We start from the raw sequence: 17621 nt of genomic DNA, 5'->3' as shown, positions 1-17621 counted from the left end.
GGCACAGTGCATTGAGCAGGTCAGTGAGCGTGGACTGATTTCTGACTGGTATAAATCTTTTCAAATGTTGGGTTTGGTTTTCTTTTTTTCAGAGCCTAACTTTATTGCTGCCTATGACATTGGTTTGTTCACCTACTTCTTCTTCCGTGAGAATGCGGTAGAACATGATTGTGGGAAAACAGTGTATTCTCGTGTGGCAAGGGTTTGCAAAAATGATATTGGAGGAAGATTTTTGCTGGAGGACACATGGACAACTTTCATGAAGGCCAGGCTGAACTGCTCCCGTGCTGGAGAAATCCCTTTCTACTATAATGAATTGCAAAGCACCTTCTACCTACCTGAACAAGATCTGATCTATGGTGTCTTCACTACTAATGTGTAAGTTGTACTTGTTTTACTGCCCTTCTTCTATTCCCAGCAGTCTGAGACTGACAATATCCTGATTTCTTAAGATACTCTGAGTAATCATTTTCAAAAGATCCTTTGGTTAACTTGAAGGAATAGATAGGTCTGTGTTATCCATCATGGGAATATGGCCTTTAGAACAATGTTTTTAATCCATGGCTCATAGATTCCTGGAGTCCATAAAAGGTGATTGTGCAGTTCTAGGGTAACTTCGTTTGATATAAACCCGGGCTGTGACTGTTTTTTTGTAGTGGCAATGCTGCTTGTGTAGTTCAGAGACACGGCCTAAAAATGACCCAACAGAAAAACATAATTACATTTCAGCCAGGCTAACTGTTGGGACAATCTGACACAATTATGTGAACACTGGGACTGGCCATGAGGTGGACAGGTACATATGCTTGAGAGAGAAGGACTGGAAGGAGGAGAATGAGGCAGATGGGATCACAACAGCCTAGACTGAAATCAGCAAATTGCTGTTGAACAGCACTTCATAGTAGCAAGGTCATGTGGGCTACAGCATTTGACATTTCCCAGGGGGACTGTACCTCTGCTATAGATTTTTCCAGGTCCACAAATCAAAAGCAGCGTTAAACTCTGAGAGGAAGGTATGATTTCTGAAACTTCATAATCACATTTTCTTGGCTTGATATTGAAAAAAAATTGTAATTGGAATGATTTAGTGTAGCTGTGAAAGCACAAAGGAGGAGTTAATTAAAAAACATATTAAAAAAATCTCATAATATATATTTTTTAGTCAGGAAAACTCAAATAACTTTTTCTCTGAAGCCCAAGGCTAGGATGATAAGTTTCAAGCTATAACTGGTCTGCATGGTATTGAGTTTCAATAATACATGTTCTCCATGGGGGTGTTACCCCTGAAGTGTAAACTAGCGAATGAAAGTCTGAGTTAGTTACTCCACACGACAAGCACTCTAAGTACCTTCCTTGTGCTGCATAGCCAACTTTTTTTTGGTTTTTGTGTGCAGTGCAGTACTGTTCAATGTGAATAATAGTCTGTTCCCAAGAAGCCGTCAGCAAACCAAAGCGAAGCCCCACTGAAGTACACAGGCCTTCCTGTGTCACTTGCTGGTGTGACAGGGCTTGAACTTCAGCCCTTGAAGTCACAAAGCATCAGCCCCAACTTCTTGAGCTAAAACATTGTTGGGAATTTCACTATGAGAGTTAACATAGCCTGAATGTTATTCCCACTCTGTAAATGCTTGCCTCCTCTGCCAGGAAGTAGGTGTTTGGCCACCCTCATCCATCTTCCATGTTTTGTTTCTGCACTACCATTGCCAGTGTCAGCCAAAAGTGAGTCAGTGGAGAAGCAACCACAAAAAATAAACATGGCTGAGCTGTGCACCTTGACTGTGGACTTTGGGGAAAATCTGTCCTGGGATTGAAAGTAGCATTAGTAGTGCTCTAAAAACAGTTAGAGAATGTTAGCCAAATATCCTGAACATTAAAAGGGCACCTGGCTACTGCTTTTGGCAGTTGAGATTATACTGGGTTTTGTTTTGGTTTTTATTTTGTTTGTTTGTGAGGTTTTTTTCAATCAAGGAGGACTTCTATGCCCATAGTAATAATGTTTTAACTATCCATTTTTCTGTTCATCCAGCCAAGAACAGAAGTTGAAAATGAGAAAATTATTAATAAATTGTATTATTTTTATCAAATTACACAATTAGTTTTTGGACTATGAGTGGGGAGACATAGGCAAGCTCTGGTTCTCTTCTGCTGTGTCTGTCTCCCAGGTTTAACATGAGACATGACAAGCGTTACCCATCTCCTTTGGGTTACATTTAAGGCACTCTTCATACATTAGGGATGCACATTCTCTCTTGTATCTTCTGAGGACAATATAATATGTAACATTTGTTTAATTGAAGAAATAAGTTATTGATAATAGCTGAAGTTAGATCAAGGAGCATTTTGGGTCTACAACATTATGTTCTTTTGAGAGTTCAAAGAGAAAATGTTCCAATTTGTCATCTGACTGGAGAAATAATGGTAATTATTCTTTTAACTTCCACTGGGACTTTCATTCTGCTGCATGAGCTCTGCATACCAAAGAGGGTTGCTGTATGCTCCAGTCCGAGTTTCTTTATAATCAAACACCAATGCATTGCAAAACTATGACTTGTTTGTTTGCTTGTTTAAAGGTATTCTTATTTTGGAAAATTAATTAATGTATTTAGGGTCATCTTATAACAAGGGGGTATTAGTGGTTATGGTAACACCCACATATAGACTTACTGTTTCATGTTATGTTACACCCAACTGCATCAGTGGGAAAGAGAGCTTTTCGGGGAAGCTGCTGATGAAATATTTAAGATGTTTTTATTAAAAATTTTCTGGGAGGTAGCAAAGACAACGTTAAAATCTCCTTGAACTTAACTTACTCTTTAAACCACCTAGTTAATCGCAGCATGTAGGAGGTGGGAATAAAGGAGATAGATTGCACCTCTCGCCAGGACAACAGGAGCCAGCTGCAAAAGTTGATGTCACTGGCTTGAGACTGGGATCCAGCTTTTCATAGTGAGGGATGGGAAATATGCCAGGCCACAGATGGAAAGGAAAACAGGCCACAGATTTAATGGAAAACCTCTTTCCTTTCTCCAGTATAGCAAAGGGAAAGGGCTAAATTATGGAGTCCTTATCAAGGCCCTAAAAATATAAATTAAAAAAATATTTTTGTTAGACTAGTGGGGTTATATTCTTTCTCTACCTTTTTTGTTTTCTTTCTCATTCTCCCTTTTTTTTCCCATATGTGCCTCAAGGCATTTACTTGTTATCCATCATTAGCTTTGCCTTAAGAGCTGCCGTCTGTGAGCATGCACTGCGTCAGTGGTGTTCAGACAAAAGTGGAGAAAGGTTTGCCTGATGTTGCTTTGACATGTTCAAAGTGAGCTATACCATCACTCCAGGGATGTAAGGGACAGGGGCAGGAGCGGAGAATGGGAAGACAAAGTAGGAAGCTCTTCCTGATGTTGTACTGCTTGGAAGAAATATGCTGTGAAAGAATCTGTTCTTCTGCTTGCCAGCCTGAGATTGTGGAGCAAGGCTTTTTTTTTTTTTTTTTTTTTTTTTTTTTTTTGTGCTAGAGAGCGTAATTATTGGTTGAGTTTAAAAAATGTGTTCTTTTCAGAGAATTCAAATTGCTTTAATTAGCAGAAAGATACATACAGCAGAGCTTGGGTTATTTAAAAAGGCACTGTGACAAGTCAGTCTCTTGTGCTAGCCCTATTTTTAGTTTTATTCTGATATCTTTTTTTATGAATGTTGTTCTTTTTTCTAAAAAAAAAAAAGAAAAGCGGGGGAAGGGGAGGGCAGGGAGCAGTTTTCAATTTTGGGTTACCACTTAGCACAGGTCCCTGTTTGGGCCAGCTTCCTTGAGGTACCCTCACTATCTGGGATGTGCCCTCCGACCCTCTTGAGGCAAAAGGAGCTGAGCATGCTCAGGATCTTCCAAAAATGAGTCTCCATGACTGAAATGGAACAGCAAAGGCCAGCTAAAATGTGTATGAGTCTGACTGGGCAGCAGAGCATCCTTAAAACAAATTCTGTTCCAAAGAGTCCTTTCTGCAGCAGCATTTCCGTAGCCATGCCTCCCCTGGCTGGTGCGTGCATGGTGAATCGTGTGCCTGAGACAGATGCTATTCCCAGCTGGGAACACAAAGAAGTGAACTGTGATCATTGAAAACACGTATTAGCAAGGCCATTTTGCATGCTGAGCTGCTATAACAACCAGCCTGGTTCACAGTGTCATCCTTTCCCTTCCCCTTCATGCGTGTGCATATTTTATTTATGTATTTCATATATATATATGTAAATATATATAAAATATTAGGGGATATATTTTATAGCTGAAGATTTCTGGAGCACGAAACAAAATTTCACCTTGTGAAACACCAAGAGATTAAAAATGAGGTTGTTTGTAATCAATAAAGATAGATGAGTTGTTAAAAAAAAAGTAAAAACAACAAACACAAATAATCCATGCAAATTAAACTGTATTCACCTTTCTTGTCTGAACTGCTTCCGTGGCTCTTAAATCACAGACATTTTAAAACCAAGCTTAAAATTCATTCTCAAAATTGTCATGTAACCCCTCTGCATTTTACAATTTATTTATTTTTGCTCCCTATGAGATTGGTATCCCTGTACATCTACCTAGCAATTTACATGTATTTTATTTGAGTGGCGCTTGATGTTTCTTATGATGAAAATGTCAATGTTCTAATGATTAAATTGATTTTTTTTTTCTCCCCTTTTCTAGAAACAGCATAGCTGCCTCAGCAGTGTGTGCCTTCAATTTGAGTGCCATTACTCAGGCATTTAATGGGCCTTTCCGTTACCAAGAAAACCCAAGATCAGCCTGGCTGCCAACGTTAAACCCCATCCCAAATTTCCAGGTATTGCTGCTGCCCTTCACCTTACTTCAGTCCCTTTTGTGTTCTGTCACTCCAATGGGTTCATTTGTGAACATTTTTCCAGGTAGACCCATGGTGCAGATAAATTGTATTTCTCCACATTTATGAGTGTTTTAGTCCCTGGAAAGCCTTGCCATATGTTATTGGGACCCTGGGATTTGTGGCAAAAATGGAATGGCTTTACCAATAATAAGAATGTTCAGACTTTTTATAATACTGAATAATTTAAATCTCTGTTACACTCATCACTGACACTTGAACTCTGAGAATGTGATCCTCACAAAAGGACATAGAGACATGTCCTCACCAAAACTGGTAAGGATTGAAAGCTGAAGCTGGACAAAGACAAACTAGAATGGAGACAACCTATATTTTTAAACAAGAAAGGTAATTAAGCACTGTGGCTGTGTTTTGATGTGATGAATTTTCCATCACTTGATAGGGCCCCTAAGGCTAACAGTGTTTCAGTGCAAGATGGATGTCTTTCCAAGAGAGAGTAGCTCAGCCAGAAGTTTTGGACATGTTGCAGCAGTAACTGGTGGAAGAGGACACATGAGGATGGTCATAGGTGTTCTGTCTCACCTTTAAAATCTTTAGTTTGATGAATGAGCAGCTTTCCAGGATTATCAGTTAAGGCCCATCTGAAAATTATAGAGCAACTTCAGTCACTTTATGTACAGATTCAGGCAGTGAGGTGCACACTATGCGTGTGACAGCCATGGTGAAACCAAGTCTTCTGAAGCATGAGCTGATTTTACAGCTGAGTTCCTTCCCACTTTGGAAATCCTAGGGAAGATGAACTCGTCTTTCTGTCCTCACTTCCCCATGGTGAATCCTTTCATCCTGATTGTGTGAATCTGGCTCTCCTTTATTATGGCGAAGGTGCTGAGGCTGCCTACAAATGCCATCTGCCTTCAAGCTGGTGACGCCAGAGACCTTCCAAAAAGGACTCTGCAGTCACCCGAAATCACAGCAAGAGCAGATGGGAGACAGGTCCACAGTGCAAGCAGGGACATGCTTGGGTTCCTGCTGAGGAACCTGATTTCTTCCCCTGAATACCCTCATGGCACCTGTGGGGGGGGCTTCTGCCTGTATAAGGTGGAACAGGTTTGGGCTCTTGATCACCCCTCAGCTTGGTGCACTCAAAACCAAGAAACAAAGCTTCGCTGAAGGCCCAGCCATGCCAAACATGGCCAGGCTTTTTCCTTTCATTTTTATTTTTTAATGTATTTTTCGTAATTTTTTTTTTTTTTTTTAATTCTTATTTTAAAGGGAATATTAGCGTTTACTAAGAACTGAGAATCAAGGTCTTTCTGTCCCTTGCGGGGCTAACCCATGAGGAACAGAAAAGGACTTTGGAAAGCGCTTCCATGTTGCAAAAAGTATCAGATAAAATGTGGAGTGCAAAGATTGCAGCAGCAACATGAAAGAAAATGTTCAGAGGAAAATAAGGAAAGGAAAAGGAGGTATGTGGCAGACAAAAGGAAGATTGCAAGAAGAGATTAAGATGTTTTTCAAGTACAGGAGGAACAAGAGGTCAGCGAAGGGCCTTCAGGAGTTGACAAGGGTAATTTAGTGACAGAAGAGGCAGATATTGAAAAAAAATTAAATTATTTTTTTTGCCTCAGTGTTCACAAAGGAAGATGAGGGAAGAATGCCAAGGTTGTTTTGTTTTTTTTTCTTTCAAAGAGGAAGGAGAAATACCAAAGGCTATAGAGGATCAGGGCTATGCAGATAATCAGGATATTAGAACAAAATAAAACCAAACCAGAGGATGTGGTGTCAGCACACAGGCTGCCAATAGACCAAAAGAATTATCTGTGACTTGATGAGAACGGAAAAAAAAGCCAACAGTGACATTCAGTGATGCTCTAGAAACGAGAGTGAGTGGGGAGAAGAGCATCCAAAGCAAGACAGTAGTGTAAACCAGAAGTACTGGATACAGCAGAAGAGAGAGATAAAAATTCTTAAGAATGTGGGATGAGTCATGAGCTAAAAAGAGCCATTGCGATAGAAAAAAACATTAAAACCTACTGTAAGGTGTCCCTGCCCACGGCAGGGGGGTTGGAACTAGATGATCTTAAGGTCCTTTCCAACCCTAACTATTCTATGATTCTATGATTCTATGATGTCTCCATAGTCTGGCTACTCGGGAAGATGTTTAAAGTGATAAAAAAGTGACCATGTTCATAAGTGATAGGAATTAGTATCACCCTGTTCACCTGGTTAACACAAGCTCCAAAATATTGTAGGCTTAGTACACCAGCCATTAGGATCCATATTTATTCTGTAAATGTGAGCTGAATTCCTGTCAACTCATTTTAGCACACTGGTAAGAGAAGCTTTGGATGGTGCACCCGAGAAAGGTAGCCGCCCTGCAGAGCTGCTTCGATGCATATCAAGAGTATGCACATGGGATATTTGTACACTGTAGCTGGAGTGCTGTAAATTAACATCCTAATATGCTGCATACTAACTTCTCTTCCATGGAAAGCCAAAACACCTGAACCCAAAATGGAGAAAAAGAAATCTGTGGGGGTTTTGTCTAATGAAATTACTCGAGCATGAGCATCGCTTAGTGAGAAGTGAAGCTCTCCATGGACTGAGTATGGGATTCGGCAGGATTTCTAATTGTAGCACTGACTCCCACGGCCTAGAGCAAGATAAATAACCAGTCACCCATCTTTCTTCTGGAGTAAAGAATTGTCTGCCCATCATGCAGGGCATGGTGGGGAAGAGTGAAGATCCAGCACTGGCTACTGACATGGATCACAAAACTGCATGGAGAGTTTAATCTTGCATCCGCTTTTGAAAATGCTGAATTCTAGAGATAAGTGTGAGGTAGAAACCCAGGCTTTAAAATGCACTATCCACCTGATAAGACTTATGATGCTATTTAAAAGACACGAGATGAGCTCTCTACTTCCTCCCTGTTCTGGATGGACAAGGGCACCAAGTCCTATTTCAGTACACTTCTTGGTGCTCAAAGATGTATGGACATGGCTTGATCTGCCATTTGCTATGAGCATAGAAGAGCTGCATGTGGGAAGGGGGGAGCTAGTGGCTCACCTGCCTTGCTTCAGATTAAACCAGAGGGGTCTATTCAAATGGCAGCACATCAGAGAAAATCATCGTGGTGAGTTGATTTCTTTGACACAAAACCAACCCATTTTTCAGGGGTTTTAACCTCCAGGTTTTGTGCATTGTACAGACTCAGGTGCCAGGTAGACCCTGAAGATTATTTGAAATACTTAAAGGCTTCATCACCATGAAAACTTTCCACTGCTGGCTTTAAATCTTTCTACAGCTAATTTTAATTCTTTTTCTCCTTGGTTCGTTAATGCCTTTTGCCCTTCTGGTTTGCTGGCTGCAGGGTATCCCAGGGGAATGAAACACCACATTGCTGGTCTGTGGACTAGCTGTGAGAAACTTTTTTAAAGAGTAGGCTACAGGCCAAAGCTAAGCTAAGGACCTGTGGTAAGGCTAAGAGCCTGATTCTGTGACCCTCACACAGACCCACCTTCCCAGTAAATCAACAGGACATGGGGGGGGTTCCAGAAGAATTTCAGGGTTTGGTCTTGGGCTGCTGGAGCGGGGAGAAAATGCAGGTGCTGAAGTTCAATCTTCTATGTTTAGTGTGGGACGCTGAATGATGACAGCCCTAACGAGAACCTGACAGAGAGAGTTCTGCAGGATGCACAGCGCTTATTCCTGATGAATGATGTCGTGCAGCCAGTGACTGTAGATCCATACGTGACTCAGGACAGCATTCGATTTTCCAGACTCGTGGTTGATATTGTTCAGGGGAAGGATACTCTCTACCATGTGATGTATATTGGAACAGGTAAGAGCATCAGGGCTTAAGAAAGCTCCCTCCACTTTCTCGTAGACCTAGCAACCCTGGGAGCCCAGTTTTGACACCATTACACAGTTGTCATTTGATATCATTTCAACACAAGATTGCGTGGAAGTTAGTTTGCATAAGTAAATTTAAAAGCAGGATGGAGGACTTGAGGCACAGTCCCAAGTGAACAGACCTACATTGTGGTTAAAAGCAACAATAGTGTTTTCCTCCCTTATGTAAAAGCATGTTTCAGCTAGTCAGGTTAATACATTACAATGGAGAAGAGCAAAGGTTGCTGCTCTGTGCTTATGTGCATGTAGGTTGCCTCTCTGTGCTATGACATACTCATCTCTAAATAAGCAATAATAATACTAAAATCCAGGCTTGCCCAAGGTTTTAATTATGTCATTCTTTGCACTTCCATGTGCCTACTGGTGTATGACTCCCAGTGCTTTCAGGAATGGGCATGCATTGAAATGTAATGCAGATGGGGAAGCTGAGGCAGGGTTTTTTTTGTGGTAGCATAGAGAGTCTGTGGTAGAATTAACTAAATGATTTAGTCTCTTTATTTCTACCTCCATCCTCTAATTAGCAGGATTGCCTCTTCTGAAAAGTGTAGATATCTTGGATAAAGGGAAGATGCTGGAGAAGGACAAAGTGTTATAAATGGTTGTCTTAGCCCATATTCATACTAATGATAGAGGTTAAATTAAATAGTTTGATTAATCAGAGCATATGGCCCGCCTCATGGGTATAAAGTTGTTATCCTCTATTGCAGAACCTTTGATTTTAGAGTAAGATGGATTGCCTCCCTAAGTGTTACTTTAATCTCACATCTGAATGCAGAGTCATTGCCTCATAATCATGTTACCACCTTCCAGGACTCTGTCATAATTTATCTAACTTTTACCACCACTTACTTCTAAAGTGATCATCTTGGATGTGTTCTAGTAACATTCTCACTGTGGGAGCCTCTATGGCCATTGATTATGATAAGAATGTACTTAAATGAAAATACAGCATGGTTCTGCTATTTTGATATCTTGATATTTTAAGTGAGGAGTCCCACCTACAAAGTCTAAGAGAAAGCCAGGGTACTTTCTGCCTCATATCATTTGTGTAGAAAGGTCCACTGCCATAACCTTGTCTTCTTATTTATGTTTCCTTTCTGGCCCTGGTTAGAGGTGACTGAAGAGTAAACTCTGCAGGACCTGAAATATTTTAACCAGTAAAATGCTGCAGAGGAGACAGTCCTCCCTAGGGGCAGCCCTGAACACAAACCTAGTCTTGAAACAAAATGAGCCCGGTGGGCCTCAGTCTTGTTGCACACTTAAGGCCCTCCCAAGTGAAGGAGAAGCATCTCATGGCAGCCAACCCCAGCACTATAAATTGCTGAGCATTGGCAACAATATAGAAGTGACCGGGATAGAAAGATTAAGCTTCAGGAACAATTGAGGCTGACAGACCTCTTTGGGGTTTTAACAAAAAATAATGTGGCTACCCCCTTTTCCCCAGCATAAATCTCCCACAGTTTGTCAGATCTTTGAATTGTTTAGGTAAGAGCACTGTGAAAACAAACATATATGTTTTGCTGTATGCACTGTTTATGCCATAACATCTTGTCAAGCTGGCAAGATGGCTTCTTCCAGGAAGAGGCTCAATTAGATCCATGACCCATGCAGTCATTACCGAGGCCTCTCTGATTTCCAGCAGGGCTTCTGCCTCTGTTGTCATTTGTCATGGCATCAAATCAAACTGATCTGCTCTGTAAACCCAAAGAAATACAAACTCAAGCCACCAGAAATGATCCCTGCTGTCTCAGGTCACCTTGTTGTATAACTCACTGGTGATGGGACCAGACTCTTTTCTTCCTCCGTGCTACAACACTTTCCAGATGGTTCACATTTTTCTGGGTTCCCATTAAAACACACAAGCAGTTTTTGTAATGTCTGAGAACTGCAGGGATTGTAAGAATGTAGGAACTCTCTCTACCAATGGGAGGGGGTGACCAAAACTAAGTTTAAAGCAGGTGTGTAAAGATGACATTGATATTTTACTCTTTAGGCAAGTATGAAATGAAGTCAATGCCTCCAAGGTTTACTTGTGCCTTGTTTCTTGTTCTGTTAGAGCATGGCACCATCTTGAAGGCCCTTTCTACCACTAACAGGAGCCTGAGGAGTTGTTATTTAGAGGAAATGCAGATCCTCCCTGATGGACAACGGGAAGCAATCAAGAGTCTCCAAATCCTGCACAGCGACAGGTCACTCTTTGTGGGCTTAAATAATGGAGTGCTAAAAATTCCTCTGGAGAGATGCTCCATGCACAGAACAGAAGGGTAAGCAAATTTACAGCTCTGATATATTCCACTTCAGGTTAAAAAGAAAGGCACCAGGGAAAAACCTTCCAGTCTGATTCAGTTAGGAGGCTTTTTTTCATTACTACAAGACAAAAGGCACTATTAAAAGTACATTTTCTGATAGATACAATCAAGACAGGAGCAATGAGAATGAGCACTATTTTTTTCTGGTAAAAATTAATTAGCCCTCATCAGAAATTAATTGTACATTTACCCAAGAAGGGCTTGCAATACTTCTTCTTTTTTTTTTTTTTTAACTTGACATTTCACTGTTGCTGTTATTAAATCCATGTGTTTTGCTGGTGGTTCTTACTGGCAGTATGGCTGCAGGTTTCTGAATTTGGGTTGCAGCCAGCCTATCCTGGCTTATCCGAGTGATCACCTTTCAAATGTCTGATGAGGCAGGTCTGAGCTGTGTGGCAACTTGTTAATGTTTTTGGAAACCAATAGCTCATGTCAAGTATGTGTGACACCTCTTACACCTGGGTAGATTCTGTGCCTTGATTGTACCTTTCAAAGGGAGTAGGAAAAAAAACATTTTTTAAATTGTCAGCATTGGCTCCAGAGCAGTTTTCCACCCAGAAATGTGTGTAGTAGGTTTCTGCATCCAAATGCTGTTCCTCCATTTAAACAGATGAAAGAGTGCAATACCAACTGATTGAGACAAATCAAATAATATCCCTGAGTTTGTAGTGTGGTCTGCTGCAGGTAATTGCTTGTACACATCTCATAACAATACTCTTCCTTCTCTTCTCTTGCTTTTGCTTTCCTCAGTGTGAGTTTTGTCTGAAACTGATGCCCTCTGTTTTGTTAGCAACATCTAAATGGTTTCCCTCTTTCATGGCCTACTGCAGGATGTCCCGGTTCTCTAGCCAAGAAAGAAAACCCTGGCATAGAAAATGTCTCCATCATTTTATTTTCAGAGTTATCTGTCAGCTTGTACTAAGTTGATGTTTATCTGAGTATAAAAATGCCATCTCTTTCTGTTTTCAGTGAATATCTTAATTGTCCCTCTCAGAAAATATAACTTGGTCATTACTGCAAGTTTGACACAGAATTGTTTAATGTGTAAAGGTTTAGTTGCTTATATAGACAGGCTGACACAAAAGTGTTTAGTAAGAGAAAGAGAACCACAGCTGGAAAATGCCATCCTGTCCTCACGGCCCTTAAAAGTAGAGATTAAAAAAAGGCAGGACATACAGCTGTCTTCTTCAGGCTACCCTGGAGAGTGTCAATTAGAGAATATTTATGTGGTTATGCACATCCAGTTTCAAAAGAAGTGAGTCCTTTCTTTTCTTTTTTTTCCTAATCTTGAGTTTGGCTTTCCAGTAATTTATAAATCATGTCCCAGTTTCAGCCTGCATAAGTACTTTGCCTGATACTTCCTTTAAAACTCAAAACAGTGGAGGTTTCCTCAACTGCCTAAAAATGGGACAAGCAGGGAAAAAGCAGCTGCAGCTGAGGATACCTCACAGGAGCACCATCTATTTAGGACTTGAGTGCTGCAGGGCAGTCCCCTGCTAGTATAAGCTTATCACAGCAAAACAAAAACCCAGCTCCAAAGAGGTTTCCTTGTCTGCTGGTGGCCATAAGCAGCCTTTATGCATTGCATGGCACAGAGTCCTGGCTGAAATTACTGGGAAACTTGTGTACCAATGCTGTTTTTCTAAAACAAACTTGCTAGGGGCATTTTTCAGTGAAATAAGGAAATGGCCTGGCTGTTTTGGGGGTGGAGACTCAGCCTCTGCCTCTACTGACTAGTTTCATGAGACTTTTAAGCAATTTGAGGCAGCCACTGGGCAATACTAAAGTACACGAGATAAGGTCTCCTGTCAATATGGTGAGTGCATATGTTAAGCAATGTGGGAGGTCAGAATTTGTTGAATTCTGGTGCTGGCCACTTAATGTACATTGCAATGGATCCTTTGCCCTGTGGCTGAATCATGTGGAAAGAAGCTGCATTTGAAAAAGAAGGTGGGAAAAAAAAGAAGAAAACTGAGGAAAGCAAGAAAGGCCATCATTTATTTATTTGTTTAAAAGGTTGTTTGTGATATTATTTTTTAAGCTTGGATTTATTTTGGTAGGAAATTAATTAACTGCAAATTTTCCAGCTGCAAATGTTGGAACCCTTTTCCCCTTAGCATCCTGGCTATGTAGGTGATAAGTCAACTTGGCCTTCTTCGCATTTCTTTCAATACTGAACTGCATCGAGAAGGATGTTTTAATTTCCTCCAGTGCATTCCACCTGGCACTTCTCCTGGGCTGTGATTTATTGCTTATTGTTGTGTCTATGTTTAATACATGCCGATACACAGCCACCATGGAAGAAAGGGCTCCCACCCCTACAACACCCCCTGCTTACTTTTTTGTCACGCTGTGACTTCTTGAATGGCCTCCCGGAAAAGCCCTGGTTTCAGCAGTTTCTATAATGCAGTCGTTTTGATGGGGACTCAAGAAGCTTGGAGGGGATGGAGAATTTGCACCTCCCAGGCAGGAATACCACAACATTGTTTGTTTTCTTTGGCTCTGCCTTATGTTATCAGGAAACTTTGCAGCTTTTTACACCCTGGGGGCTGATGTGGGTTTGTGCTTGCTGACATAGAGCTCTTGACTTCACCAATGCTTTCTCATGGAGCTCTTGACTTCACCCTGCCTTCTCACTTCTCCCTGGAACAGTCGATCATGTATTGAGAGAAAATTGATCCCCGCGTTGATCCCCTCCAGTGATATTGTCTGCTGTGTTGCTTTAAAACCTTGGGTACTAAGGCTCAGAAATGGGGCAGAGGAAAAAGCAGACGGAAAGGGAAAAAGTTTTCTGCAATCTCCTTTACTGTTTGTTTATGACATGGCACCAATTTAATCTCTTAAATGGTGACCAGTAACTCAGCCCCATGTCTTGATGTACTTTGTTGACCCAATGTATTTCTAGGTGTGTGAACAATGTTTTTTGTGTGTGCACACTGACTTGTCTCAATCTGTCTTTTCAGAACAGCCAGTCTTAGCAACAGGGCAACTGGAAAACATCTGTAATGTCAGCTGCCCAAATTTACAGGCTGGACTTGGTTGCAGGGACCTTGCTGTGCGTGTGTGTTTTCCTGTTGTGCTTCAGTGCTGCTGTTCCCAACTGTAGCTGGAGACTATTAGGAAGATGTCCAATGCGAGCAGATCTTACAAGCCCTTTGAACATGCTGTTTGTTTTGAAGGATGCTTTGCAGGGGGGTAGCTTGGCTGTGCTTGCTGGTGGATTTTGCATGGTTTTGAAATCTTTGTAACCTCCCTGTAATTTTAAAATGAGCTTGGATTTTTACCTCAAGTTGCCCCCAGGCTCTGGGGAGAGATATCACGAAAGCCAGCACTGCAGTTTTATCACTGACAACCACCATATCTGTAGAATGTGTCTGAACAAAATCCTGAATCTGAATTTTAGAGAGGTGCAAGCTTCTGCTGTGGAGCGTTATTTTCAGGTGGGGTCTGTCTGTAGAGGCAGTTTAGTAATTTTTTCAAAAGGTGGGGTGAGATTATTAATTTTAGGAATTCCAATCAAACAGGAAAATGAGCTGGTTGTTGCAGGGAACACTAAGTGATCTCTTTGTATTGCGCATTTACAGCGTCAGGGCTGTGGACCTCTGAGCAGGCAGAAACCCTGAGGCAGAAACACCATTGAAGTCATTTTGTAGCCATTGTTTGATTACACATTCAAATAAGGAAAAGGAAATGTGTTTGGAAAGGAGATCAGCTCTTGAATATACTCTTGAATACCCACGTTTTCTGCTCTCCTGGTCCTGAGCAGTCATGTTACTATTCTTCCTCCCTCCAGTTTTCTGTATAAAATTTGCAGTTTGTATGATGCAGGTTGCAATTTTGGGATGTACGCTGTGGTTGTGAGAAAAGTTTGGCTTGCCTGTCCTCTTCCTGCCATGCTGTGCTCAAATGTAGTTATCCGTCAGGTTGTGTGAGTGCCACCTCAGGTCAGCCTCATGCTGGTGAAGACTCCTGCTTCCAAGGCTATGTGGAGAGCCAGTTCCTCTTGCATGCAGCTATGACATGTTCTCATTTGAACTCTGCCTGCTTTGTTGACCCAGTTGCAGAGAGTTTGCTGTTGATTGATGCTGAGTTTTTGCCCTCCTTCTTGGACTAAATTCTGCCATACACCCCTCCAGCTATGATGCTTAATGCAAAGCTAGCAGAAATGACTCAGCTGATAAGTACTCTGATTTGCTGACTTGAGATCTGTCTGAGAAACACAATTCACCTCTAAATAGCTCTGGGCCAGTGATCAGTCAACTAAGTACACATAAGTGAGTAGCTCCTGAAATGGCTTCAGGGATTTTTTGGAAGAAAAGGGTCAGCAGCTGCAGTAAAGAAGCAGAGTTTTCTGCCCTCTTTTTCTCTCCAAAGTGCAAACCTGGAGCTTCAAGCACGGTCTGGATATCATGTCCACACTACGCTTTAAGGAGGTTAAGATATCACACAAAGGATTGCTTTGGTTATTATGATTTTGTTATTTTCTTTACTCCTTATATGGTGCAAAATGCTCTGTAACAAAGGAATGAAACACTTGAATTTAGGATTGCAAAACCAGAATTACAAGATTACGAGATTTCAGGAGTAAAACTGTTATGGAACTTAATTGGAAGAATAATGAAGTCTGGGTAGAGATCTAAACATTTCCTATTTGGGGGGAAAGAGTGAATTGAATATGGGCTGGAAATCCTCTGACCTCTTCATCAGAACGACGGTAGTTCTTCGAAGGACAAACAAGGAACTGTTGTTGGGTAAAAAGCACAGGAGAGAAAATGTTAGAAGAAGCAGGGAAGGGAACAAAGCAGAAGCTGTTCAGTGGAGCCCAGCATCCAGTAGATTGCTGAGGAAATGCTGAGGAAACATTGATGGCTAGATTGTTCATCAAAGACTTTGAAGATCCAGCCTCTCCTTCTGAGTTGAGACCGTTGAAAATCTGGCCCAGATTTTGTTTTGAAAATCTTCTCCCAGAGAGTTTTTAAAAATGCCCAGTGTTTGCCTTTATTTAAAAATAGAGGCAAAAGGAAAGGTATGAAAATGTTGTGATAAAGCTTAATAATTAATTTCCATCTGTTTTGGCTGATATGGCCTCTCCAAAATTTAGGGAATTAGTTATTGTACCACCAGTAATGTTGAAAAGCTTTGGAAGACTTCATAGGCAAAAAGGAGAGTGCTCAGCCCAATGTTTTGTCATCCACAGTATCCAATAATATATCAGAATAAATCACTAAACATCTGGTTTGGCATTCTGGTTGCATTTAAGTAAATAGCGAGACTCCCACTGATAGAGAATGAAGACATCAAAAGGAACCATGCTTTTGGAAAGAATGAAGTTTGGTAGATTAAATGGATCTGTGTTCTTTAAATAGAAGTACAAAATTATACTGTTTTCTATATCCTGAAAACACATTTACATCTGCTGTAGCAGGCAATTACTCCCATTTTCTTTTATGTAGCTGTTTATATGTGTAAAGTTAAGCACATCCACGCTATTTACAGGATATGGACTTTTAAAATTCAAGGGTATGGTACAGGTCTAAGAAACCTGGATTTCAGGATAGCAGTCGAAGAGCTTCATTTGAATGGTCTGGGAAAGGGATGTGACCGCATGTGTCTGAAATTGGAGACAAAAGAAGGCAAGGGTAAGCGGTAATGCAGTGAGCAGGGGCATGTTTCCAGTAAGATGCCAGAGAGATTGGTTTTCAGTTTCATCTTATTTGACATTATCTTTAATGGCATGGAAGAAAGAAAATAGCATACTTTGTAGATGGCATTTAAGTATGAAGGAATCACAAATAACAGTGAGGAGAGAAATGCAATATGGGGCCAGTAGGGAAACCAGCAAGAGGCTGAGTTTGAGAAATAAGCCGGTGCTGAGATTGCTGGTTTTTGCATCACTAAAAAAGAGAGAACACAGGATGAAAGAGTGGAAAGGGGCTCTGCTCTGAACAAGATGAATTATTAAAGTTTTTCCCATTTCTATCAAATGCTCAAACCAGTGACATGCTTTACATTTATTTCAAGCTGCCTGCACACTTCTAACTCCAAACCATGTAAATTGCCCTATATGAATGGTCCTGTGGCAGAAGAATTTAGAAGCAGAGAGTCCAGGTCTATGTGACTCTTGAAACAGATGGTCACTTCAGAAAAAGCCAAACAAAATCAGCTAATTTTGGGGCTCACTGCCTTTCGTCTCCTTACTATCATGACTATGTAGTCAATTTGTTCGGGGGGGGGGCCTTGAATTTCCTAGGAGGGAGGAAGAAGCAGGGAGGTTGAACATGCTGAGGGCTTTAGTTTGCTTCTTATTTTTAAAGCATACTGCCAACATGACTTAGCTCTCAAGATTGGGAACAGTTTAGGGTATGGATCCTTTTACCTCTAGCAGGCTGACTTTAGGCTAACTCAGATCAATGATGTCTAGAAGTCATTACCATCTGATGCCTGCTAGGTTCACTATGTGAAATTAGTTTCAGCACAGTGGTGACTGACAGGAAAGCAGGTAGTTTTCTTGGAATGTGTTATGTTAGGATGACATTGATGCTATTATTATACAAAC

General features: G+C 41.0%; 1 protein-coding gene across 6 annotated transcripts in view; it reads left to right on the top strand.

Moving 5' to 3' along the window:
- Window positions 1–17621, top strand: part of SEMA5B (semaphorin 5B) — a 277220-nt gene that overhangs the window by 204867 nt on the left and 54732 nt on the right. For all 6 annotated transcript variants that reach the window (XR_009746181.1, XM_061469010.1, XM_061468781.1 and 3 more), the window contains 4 exons: window positions 93–378; window positions 4688–4823; window positions 8478–8685; window positions 10813–11020. Coding sequence is in view for 5 of the 6 variants with exons in the window: in XM_061469010.1 (XP_061324994.1) it covers window positions 93–378; window positions 4688–4823; window positions 8478–8685; window positions 10813–11020 (838 nt within the window). In the remaining variant the exon portion in view is untranslated. The remainder of the gene's footprint in view (window positions 1–92; window positions 379–4687; window positions 4824–8477; window positions 8686–10812; window positions 11021–17621) is intronic.

This window comes from Pezoporus flaviventris, unplaced genomic scaffold, assembly GCF_033815535.1.
Source record: "Pezoporus flaviventris isolate CSIRO_AGI_PZ_B2104156 unplaced genomic scaffold, CSIRO_AGI_Pfla_v1 ptg000001l, whole genome shotgun sequence".
Classification (NCBI taxonomy): domain Eukaryota; kingdom Metazoa; phylum Chordata; class Aves; order Psittaciformes; family Psittacidae; genus Pezoporus; species Pezoporus flaviventris.
This window is presented reverse-complemented; position numbering and strand designations above follow the sequence as displayed.